General features: G+C 52.5%; 1 protein-coding gene across 1 annotated transcript in view; it reads left to right on the top strand.

The window, feature by feature from the left end:
• Positions 1-4,837: 4,837 nt before the first annotated feature.
• Positions 4,838-10,101, top strand: part of LTBR (lymphotoxin beta receptor) — a 6,399-nt gene continuing 1,135 nt past the window's right edge. The window contains 9 exon segments of the mRNA XM_014451605.2: positions 4,838-5,121; positions 5,247-5,343; positions 5,595-5,720; positions 5,800-5,952; positions 6,297-6,393; positions 6,540-6,631; positions 8,707-8,814; positions 9,135-9,160; positions 9,721-9,949. Coding sequence (XP_014307091.1) covers positions 5,029-5,121; positions 5,247-5,343; positions 5,595-5,720; positions 5,800-5,952; positions 6,297-6,393; positions 6,540-6,631; positions 8,707-8,814; positions 9,135-9,160; positions 9,721-9,949 — 1,021 coding nt within the window. The 5' untranslated portion in view covers positions 4,838-5,028.

Raw genomic sequence — 10,101 nt, forward strand, 5'->3', positions numbered from 1 at the left:
TGTATAGACTTGCACGTATTTTTTAAACATATCTTTATTATTGAAAGTATTACAGATGCCCCATTGACCCCCTCTACCGTGCACTCATATATTCTGAGTTTCATTTTTGCCTTTAAACTCTGGTCCTAGCTGGTTTGGCTCAGCAGATAGAGTATTGGCCATGTGGACTAAAGGGTCCCGGGTTCAATTCCCAGTCAGGGCACATGCCCAGGTTCTGGGCTCAATCCGCAGTAGGGGCTGTGCAGGAGGCAGCCGATCCATGATTCTCTCATCATTGATGTTTCTCTCTCCCTCTGCCTTCCTCTCTGAAATCAATACTGTGTGTGTGTGTGTGTGTGTGTGTGTGTGTGTGTGTGTGTGTGTACTCTGTATGTGACTTTGAAAATGACACTTGACCTCTCTGAAAAACAAAATGGCAGGAGTGGGTGGATAAGGCAGCCCAGACGGTTGCAAAGGCCCTTCCCAGCTGACTCTGCAACTAGCTGCTTGCTTCACACATGAGGGAACTGAAAAGCCCAGAGAAGCAAAGCGACTTGCCCACAGTCACCCAGGGGTTTCAGTGGGGCCAGATTCAGAGCTGAGCCTCCGCTCTCCAAGTTCAGTGCCGCTCCCCTAACTTCCAGAGAAGCCGAGTCTTGTTCTGTGGGGACCTGGGGTCTTGCAGACTTTGTCTTGGAAGCTACCCCAGCTTCTCTCAGAGCTCCAGTCCTTCCTTCCTTCCTTTTAGGGCTGCCTCCCCCCACCCAACACCAGCCATACTCTAACCCTGTGGTGTGGCCATAAAATGTGCACAGGCTACAGGGAGAGAAGTGAAACAAGAGGGTCTGTAGTGGGATGAGGGTTATGAGTTCAAAGGGTCTTCCTGCCTCTTGCTCTCTGGGGAACAGGAGACTATAGAAGTAACCACTTTCTCCACCACACTTCGAGACAGAGCCGTGTTTAAAACACAATTGCAGCACTTCCATCTGCATACTGTTCTTATCCTGGTGTGTGCGTGTGCATTTGTGCATCTACATATGCATGGGTCATCTTATGAGTTCTCTGAAGTCAGGCACCAGGCGTATTCATCTTGGTGGCCCTACTTGCTGACCCACTGTGCAAAAGACACCAGAATTAGCATCTGGGGTAAGACCCAAGGTTCCTTTTTGACTGAGAGTGACATATATGACAAAGCACCCCCACTACATCTTAATTTCCTCTGGCAACCCGTTCATTTGTGCTCTATTAATTAACCTACATTTTATTCGCTTTTTCCATTTCAGCCTGTATCCTTTCTAGGGTAAAAATGTGTCATTCATTGAAGTGGAACTCTTTAGTTTTAAAAACGTAGAGATAATTAGCCTCTCCACAGTGGCCACCCCAGTGTGGGGAAAAGTGGTTCTTTCATCTGCACTTATATAGCATGAATTTCTCTTTAATCTAAAATGATGCCCCAGAAAATCCCTTCCAGCCACTCCTAGTCCAGTTACCTGGCCGGATGCATAGACGTTCACCATCACAAGTTTATTCCTTTGGTTGAAGGCAGGAATTTTCAACCTTGGCTCTATTGACATTTAGACAATTAATTGTCATGGGAAGTACTGCCCTGTGCACCATAGGATGCTTAGCGGCATCCCTGGCCTCTACCTACTAGATGCCATAGTATCCCCTGAATTGTGACAATCAACCCCTCCAGATGTTGCCAGATGTCTCCTGGGGGGCAAAGTGACCCTAGTTGAGACGACTGGGCTAAGGGATTGTCCCCAGTGGTAGTGGAAATGCTCTAGAGAAGGACAATGCTCATCAAATACACGTTTCTCAGTGTTTATCAGACCCTTTCCAAGGGTCTGAATTAATTCTCACCAACCCCCTTTGGGTTCTTCATGGGCCTGTGGGAAGAAGATTCACTCAGCAATCTCCTCCAAAGAAGGCTTGGGAGAAGTGCCCCACCCACCCACATTCTGAGAGTCTATGGGGCACTTAGTCTGAGGCTGGTGTTGCCCAATGGAAACCAGTAACACTTCAAGGAAGCTGGCGAAGAGCATGAAAGAAAAGAAGCAGAGACAATGCCCTGATCACAAAGAATCCATGGATTCCTCACTCCTGTGAGTCTCCCTTCATCCTCTTGGAAAAGGTTGGGTAGACATAAAAACCATGCATTGACAAGATTTGTCAATCATGGTCTATCTGGGAAACAGGAAACACTCTAAATCTTTCAAACAAAAGAAATTTAACACAGGCAACTGGTACATGGCTGATGGAGGAGCCAACAGGAGACAGTGAGGCAACCTAGAAAACAGCAAAGCAGGAAGCAGCTATCATCTCTAGGGCTGGAAAGACAACAGGGTAATGTCACATTATAGACCCAGAAGCCTCCAGAGCTATTTGCCAGGAACTAAATAGTAGGGGCTGCCTGGTAGGACATGGGGTTATGGAAGAAGAGAAGGAAGAAACACAGCCAACTGCAGGCGATGTTAGAAAGCAAATGTGGGGTGAGGGTGGTGGAGAAACAGCCTGGCTTCTTCTCTCTTCCCACCCACCTGTCCTCCACCTACCTGTCTTCCTATTGGCTGACCCTATCCAGCAGCCAGAGGGGAAAGGAGTCTGGGAAATGTAGTTCTCAGTAGAGATACAGCTCAGAACAGGGGAAGGGTAGAGAACAGATCTGCAAGGAAACCAGTCATTGACTAGCACAAATAAAAGAGCCCCAGAGAGGTGAAGTGGTGGGGCCAGGATTAAAGTTCATCTCTTTAGGGCTCTTTCCTTAGGATGCAGGGAGTCATTGCAGGCTGAAGTGAGATCATGAGACTGGCAGCAGAAAGAAGGATGAAGTTCAGCCAGCTGGGCTTGAAAAGAATCTGAGATAGTGCCCTCTGTGAAGCCAGGGGCTTTGACCAGAAAGGGCATGCAGCAAACATTCTGGGAAGATAACGGGATACAGAAAAGTGAAGGTCTTTGATCTGCATACGTAAGAAAAAGAGTTGCTGTCTTTTAGAGTAAAATCCTGAAGTAATTTCAAATGAAATGACACATATGTGTGGGATTCGCTTCAGAATAATTAAGGGGAGATTAGATGAGTGCGGGAGGACTATATGGAAGAATAAGACTGGCCCTGAGTTGAAGCTGGGAGTTCACAATGCTATTTTCTCTCCTTTTGTATATGTATATTTATATTTATGTGTGAATTTTCACAATAAAAAAGTAGAGTGAAAAAATAATCTAAGGCCACTACATACATACACTTTTACACCCTTAGAAGCTCAGTGATAAGCCTGGTCCAGGCCCCCAATTCCCTTGGCCTGGAAATAAGTGCCCCCTGAGCAGTGCACGCTGTTCTGGCATTTCTTCCCTCTCCAGGAGGCCTGCACTACAGCAGAGTGTGGGCCCTAGGCCTGCACCAGGAGAGGAGAGTGAAGTGTCTAAGTTCAGGCAAACCCTTCACCCCGTGAGCCCTCTTCCCCCGGCCCCATCACCCTGTGTGAGCCCTCCTCCCCAGGCGCACTCCTGCACCAGGACTTCTCAGATCCATCCCTTAGAGCCTGTCCAGCCAGTCAGACCAACCAAGGGTAAGGATGAGCCCTGAACTGGGCTCTCCAGGGTGCAGGGTGGGGACAGTGCCCAGGTGACCTATCTCAAGAGAGGAAGTCAGCCCCTCACACTAAGGGCAGCAATCTGCATCACCAGGAGGCAGTGTGGTTGCTAAAATGAGCTGGGACCCAGACATCGGTCGTCCTGGACTCTAGGCCTGGCTATGTGACACGGGCAAGGCATCAGTCCTTCACCCATAAATATGTACTGGACACGTGGGATGTCAGACTAAACACTGGGAACCCAGACATAAAGATCCAGGCCATTGCTGGGCTCGCAGTCAGCCCGTAAGGGGTAAGCAGCAGGTCACAGAGAGCAGGCTGAGTGGAGCTGTGCAGCCTGGAGTGGGCGTGCTGCCCAGAGCCCCAGGGAACCTCAAGGATAGGTGGGACTTAGCCAGGAGCACAGAAGCTCGGAGGCCAGAAAACCTGACACAAGGGGAGGGGGACAGGCTACTGCTAGTCACTCCAGGGCCACTGTTCACGGTGAGAAAGAAAAGGGACAGCCCTGGACTAAGCCCTGCCGGAGTCCTGGTCTCTTCTACCTGAGCCTCAGTCTCTTCATCCTTTAGGTGAGGGGGCTGGACTGGGTGCCCCCTCAGCTCCTTCCCGTTCAAAGGGATTCAAAGGCTCCTGCGCTGCCCTGCTCGCGAGGATCTGTCTCCTGTCCTCTCCCTCCTCTGAGGACAGGGGAGCCGGGGCTGCACCCTCTGCAGTGTCTTGTAGGTGACCTGTGCCCATCAGCGTGGGGACTGGCTGGATCAGGGGAGGGGAGGACTGGCTAGTTTTTTATTCCTTTGTAATTTATCTTAAAAAGCCACACAACAGGGCAGGAACCCAGGAGTCCAGACAGTCTGCATCCAGGACTTCTGGTTCCCAGATGCTGCGTGTCTGGCTGGCTGTGCAGCGGGCGGTCCCAGGGCCTCTGCACCCTCCATGTCTGGCAGTCCCAGGCACTCCATTTTTCAGATCTGGCACCCGGAACTCCATCTCTTCTGGTCAGCTCTGCCCCAGCCAGCCTCTTGAGGCCCATCTGAGCACTGTTCACTGGCTCTGCTGCCCCTCTCCCACCAGCTGGGCCTGCCCCCTGCAGCCCTCTCCCAGCCGGGCTTCCGAAGAAGGGAGGAGGTCAGTTCCGGCCCGGCTGCCCTCACGTGTTTTCCCGGCTGCCCCCTCCCGCCCTGCAGCAGGGCAGCCAAGCCTGTTCCTCTTCCCGATTGCGACAGAGGCTCAGCTCCCAGCGCTCCCTGTCCCCGCCCCGTGGCCGGCTAGCTCCACTCCCACTTCCTGAGCCTGGTGCTGGAGCCCTGGAGGCCAGGCCAGCCCGGCCGCTCTGGCCCCCCGGGGCACGTCGGCCTGAGTCCTGTCCCAGCCCCGGGCTCCGGAGGCTGCTGTCACCACTGCTCCAAGAGCCAGGCCTCTCACCTTACCCCCAGGCCTCCACCGGGCTGGACTGGCGGCCATGCGCCCGCTGTGGGCCTCCCCCCGCGGCCTGGCCTGGGGGCCACTCGTCCTAGGCCTCTGCGGTCTCCTGACAGCATCCCAGCCCCGACTGGTGAGGGAGGGGCCACGCAGGTGGGTGGGTGCTGGCTTGGATAAGGGCAGCTCCTTCTCTGGTCTCTCTGCCCTTCCCAACTGTCCCCTCAATAATTCTTCCCCCAAATCTATCTCCCCTTGAAGTTGCCCCCATACCGCACGGAGAACCAAACCTGCCGGGACCAGGAAAAGGAATACTACGAACCCAAGCATCAGGCCTGCTGCTCCCGCTGCCCCCCAGGTGAGAGGCACTGGCCAGAGGAAGCCTGGGACAGGGAGGCGGGTTCCAGGGGGCTCCTTCCACCTCGCTGCCTCCGAAGGCAGGGAGCCACCATCTCCCAGGAAAACCAGCTGGCAGGGACAGTGAGAGACACTGGCCATCCCTCATGTGCAGGCGCCGAGAGGGACAGGCCCAGGGTCACACAGTCGGTGGCAGAAGTAAGGGTGGAACCCTGGTCCCCTGACACTCCTACTGCCCCACTCACATTCCAGGAACTCACGTCTCTGCTGAATGTAGCCGCGATCAGGACACAGTTTGTGACACGTGCTCTGAAAACTCCTACAATGAGCACTGGAACCATCTGCGCATCTGCCAGCTGTGCCGCCCCTGTGATCAGAGTGAGTGAGGTGTGCCTGGGGAGGACCGGGATCCCCTGGAGTGCAGCCCCTCCACCGAGCTGTCTTATCTCCCCACAAGTCCTGGGCTTCCAGGAGACTGCACCTTGCACGAGCAAACAGAAAACCCAGTGCCGCTGCCAGCCAGGAATGTCCTGCGTCTATCGGAACCATGAGTGTATGCACTGCGAGCCACTCCCCGACTGCCCACCAGGCACTGAAGTTGAGCTCAAAGGTCAGAGGTCACTAAGGGCAGAAGGCAGGGAGGAGGCTGGGTGCTGGTGATCTTGCATGGGGGCAGGAAGCATGGTACCGTGTGCATGGTGAGCCCCCGGGTAGTTCTCTTTGGCTTAAAAAACCTCTACCTGCAGAGAAATGGAACTGGGACAGGGGCAGGGATCGTGGGTAGTCCCCTCAGCACTGGGGAAACTCGGCAAGGGGGAGATCAGGAAAGGTACCAGCTCAGAATAGGGTGGGTGGGCAGGGAGGGGCCATCCATGGGCGTAAAGGAAGCTCACAGCTGGGCAAGAGGCTCCTTCTGCCCACTCATCCTGGCTGGCCTGGCCTCTCTCTTGCCAGGTGAGGCTGGTGAGGCTAATCACCACTGTGTGCCCTGTAAGGCAGGGCACTTCCAGAACACCTCCTCCCCCGGCGCCCGCTGCCTGCCCCACACCAGGTGAGTGTGCCCATGTTCCTCCCACCCTCCCAGAAGCCCCAGCTGCTGACAACCCCACCCCCGTGCTCAACTCTATAGGACCCTCCTTGCCACTTGCCTCTTCCAGTCGCGTGCCCTCTTGAATTGGGCCTTTCTTTCCTCCACAGGTGTGAGGACCTGGGCCTGGTAGAAGCAACGCCAGGCACCACCAAGACTGACACCAGTTGCAGAAATCCACAAGAAACCCCCGAGATGCCAGGTGAGGGGCCAGGGGTGGGGGACATGGGGTGGGGGTATCTGGGAAAATACCTTAATTCCTCCCATCTGAAAAAATAGGGAAAAGGTGAATCCTTCTCTCAGAATGGGGTCAAGAAGAAAAGTTCCTTAAAGAGAAATTGGGGTGTCCCCAAGCCAGCTTACTTACACACACGCTCATATACACGCACCCACGCGCACACACACACTTTTTAAGTTACATATTATACATATAATATTCGGCTAAAGAGATGTCACTGCTGACATCACTGTCACCATTTTGTACTTGCCACCATCGTATAATCCATTTACTAGACTGAGTACCTCTTTATTAGATTGCACACTTTCATTGTTAAGAGAGGTAATTCCACATTTGACTCTTTTGGAGGTTTTTTGGTGGAGTTATTGGTTTCCTAGCCTAATAGACAATTACAGGATGTTTCTAACGGCTGGAATCATTATTCATTGGGAAAAAGTTTATTAGCTTTTTAAAATTAACAAATATTTATAATCTTAGCTTCCGTTTACTCAGAGCAAGTGTGTCAGGCACTCTTCAAATATTTAACATTCACTAGTTATTTTAATCCTCTTATTGATCCTATCAAGTAGTTCTATTATCAGCCTCACTGACAGGATAAGGAAAATGAGGCTCAGATGTTGTGTGACTTGCCCAAGATCACCCATGTGGTAACTGGTGTTATGAAGACCTGTACGCGGGTCATTTACTTTCTGATGCATGCACACTATAAAAAATTATAAAATTCAGACACATAAAAATTAATCATCACCCACAGAACCATCACCTAGAACCGTGGTCGTCAAACTGCGCTCGTGAGCTACATGCGGCTCTTTGGCCCCTTGAGTGTGGCTCTTCCACAAAATACCACGTGCGGGCGCACGTACAGTGCGATTGAAACTTCGTGGCCCATGCCCAGAAGTCGGTTTTCGGCCTGGGCGAATCTATTTTGAAGAAGTACTGTTGATATTTGGCTCTGTTGACTAATGAGTTTGCCGACCACTGACCTAGAATATCCACTCTTTAACATTTTTTATATATCTTCCCAAACATTTTTTCTATGTATGTTTATACAGATAATTTTTTTCTAAAAGTGGAGTCATTTGAGTATTTTGTAACCTGACTTTTCATTCAACTATGTCATAAATATTTTCCATGTCCTCTTACTAATTTTTAACTGTATATCAAATATGATTGGCATTTTAGAGAGTCGAATCCACCTTACTTTATATATGAAAAAAATTGATGCTCAGAGAGGTGGACTGACTTTAAAAAGTCACACAGCTGGGCAGCCAGGTGTCCAAGACTCCAGGTCCAGTTTCTTCCCATGCTTCCCTCCTGTACTCCCTTCAGCCACAGATCCAGGTGCACTGGAGAAAGCTACCTCCCAGGTGCAAATGTCCAAGTCTTCCTGACCCTCCTCAGGTGTGGTTGATGGGCACCACAGACTCCAGGCTGTGGATGGCAGCACTGAGGCCCATAGAAAGACAGAAGCTATCCACTGCCCCACATCAGGTCCTGGGAAACTGAACACCCAGCCTCCTGTTCCCATAACGTCCTGGAACCTGCAAGCAAGTGGAGACTTTGCAACCCCTAGTCTTTCAGGCAACCACAGGCAGAATTCAGAAGCGAGGCTCCCCACTCTCCCACCTCTGTGAACACCCCACAGGTACAGAGGGACACTCTCGGTTCCTGCGGTGGCCTCTCTGTAAGACAGTCTACCCTGTGGCCTGAGTCTGCTTATAGCCCTAAGCCCCGCCCTCCCTGTACTGCCTCTCACCACCACTTCCAGCCCTTGAAAATCAACTGCCTCAGGCCGCTGGGACGTGCACCACCCCAAACATCTCCATCTCCCACACTTTCTCCTGGCTATCTGGAGGTCCCCCCCAAGTCCAACTGAGTTCCCTTTCTCTGCCACCCAGGGAAGCGTCTGTCTCTAATTCTGCCTTTAGGAACTTATTTTTTGTCTGGGTTGCCCGGAGAATTGAAAAGCTATTCATGAACTTCCTTCCCCTCTGCCTTTCTCCCCCCATCATGCCGCCTGCTGTCTGCTGTCCTGGCAGGAACTATGCTGGTGCTGGCCATCCTGCTGCCCCTGGTCTCCCTGCTGTTCCTCTCCACCATCCTCGCCTGCACCTGGAAGAGCCACCCGTCTCTCTGCAGAAAGCTGGGTAGGGTAGGAAGGGCTGGATGCAGGCAGGGATGTGGTTGTCAGTCCCCACCTGGATGCGGGAGGGGGTGAGAGGGAATTTTCATCTTCCCCATACAACCCTTCCACATGCCCAAGACTCCCAGTGCCTGCTCCCAACATAGACATCGTCTCCCTTTAGCCGCCCCCCCCCCATTCTGAGCCTAGAGAGAAAGGTCATGATAGCCTATTCCTTCTGGGACCCCAGGGTGGGCAGCAACACCCCGTGGTGGGGTGTGGAGGGTGAAAGCCTGGGGTCTGAGGTCTGCCAGAGGCCCTACATCCATTATATTTTCATTGCAGGATCCCTGCTCAAGAGCCGTCCAGAGGTAATGAGGGAAGCTGAGAAGGCAGCAAGGAGGGACAGGAAGTGAGAGTGAACAATGTGGGGGTAGGCAGAAAAAGAGCGTGCAGGCCTCAACATTCATTCATTCAATGAATAACTTTTGAGCATGCCATCTGCCCAGCACTGTTCTAGGCACGTGGATATAGCAGTGAACAAACAAAGTAACTCCCCTCCTGGAGTAACATAGCAGTGGAGCAAGAGTAAATACGTATGTATCAGGTCCCGATAACGGACAAACAAAGCAGGATAGGGGAACAATGGATGACAGTGGCAGAGGATGGGGGTATATTACCTTAGACAGTGGACAGAGGGCCTCTCTGATGAGCCAATCTTTGAGCAGAGAGCTGAAGAAACGAAGGCATCGGGATGCCTGGGGAAATGCTCCAAGAGGCAAGAATGCAAGTGCAAAGGCCTGCGGCAGGGAGCTTGAGGAGGAGCAGAGGAGGGCCCGGGCTGCCTAAGCTGGGGTGGGATGTGGGAATTAAAGAAAGATGGGGGTCTGAGGCCCACATCATTGGTTGATTCTCTGCTTCCCTCCTGCAGGGAGAGGAATCCAATATTGCTGATGGAAACTGGCAGTCTCCAAGCATCAACCCACATATCCCTGACCTGGTAAAGCCACTTCTGCCCATCCCTGGAGTCTTGCCCCTGGCCTCAGCCAGGCCCCCAACACCCCCAGTTGTGGAGCAAGAGGTGCTACAACAGCAGAGTCCTCTGAGCCAGGCCCGGGAGCTGGAGGCTGAGCTCCCAGAGCAAGGCCAGGTGGCCCATGGTAAGCAGGCTGCAGGGAGGGGAGGGGTGGGGAGGTGCGGTGGGAAGGATGGTGGGCAGGGAGAGAAAGTTCGAGGCAAGACAGAGACTGAGAGCCAGCCAGAATGTCCCAACTGGAGAGAAAGGAAGAGTCTGAAAAACCCAGAAACAGAA

Source organism: Myotis lucifugus, unplaced genomic scaffold (genome assembly GCF_000147115.1).
Source record: "Myotis lucifugus unplaced genomic scaffold, Myoluc2.0 scaffold_10, whole genome shotgun sequence".
Taxonomy (NCBI): Eukaryota; Metazoa; Chordata; class Mammalia; order Chiroptera; family Vespertilionidae; genus Myotis; species Myotis lucifugus.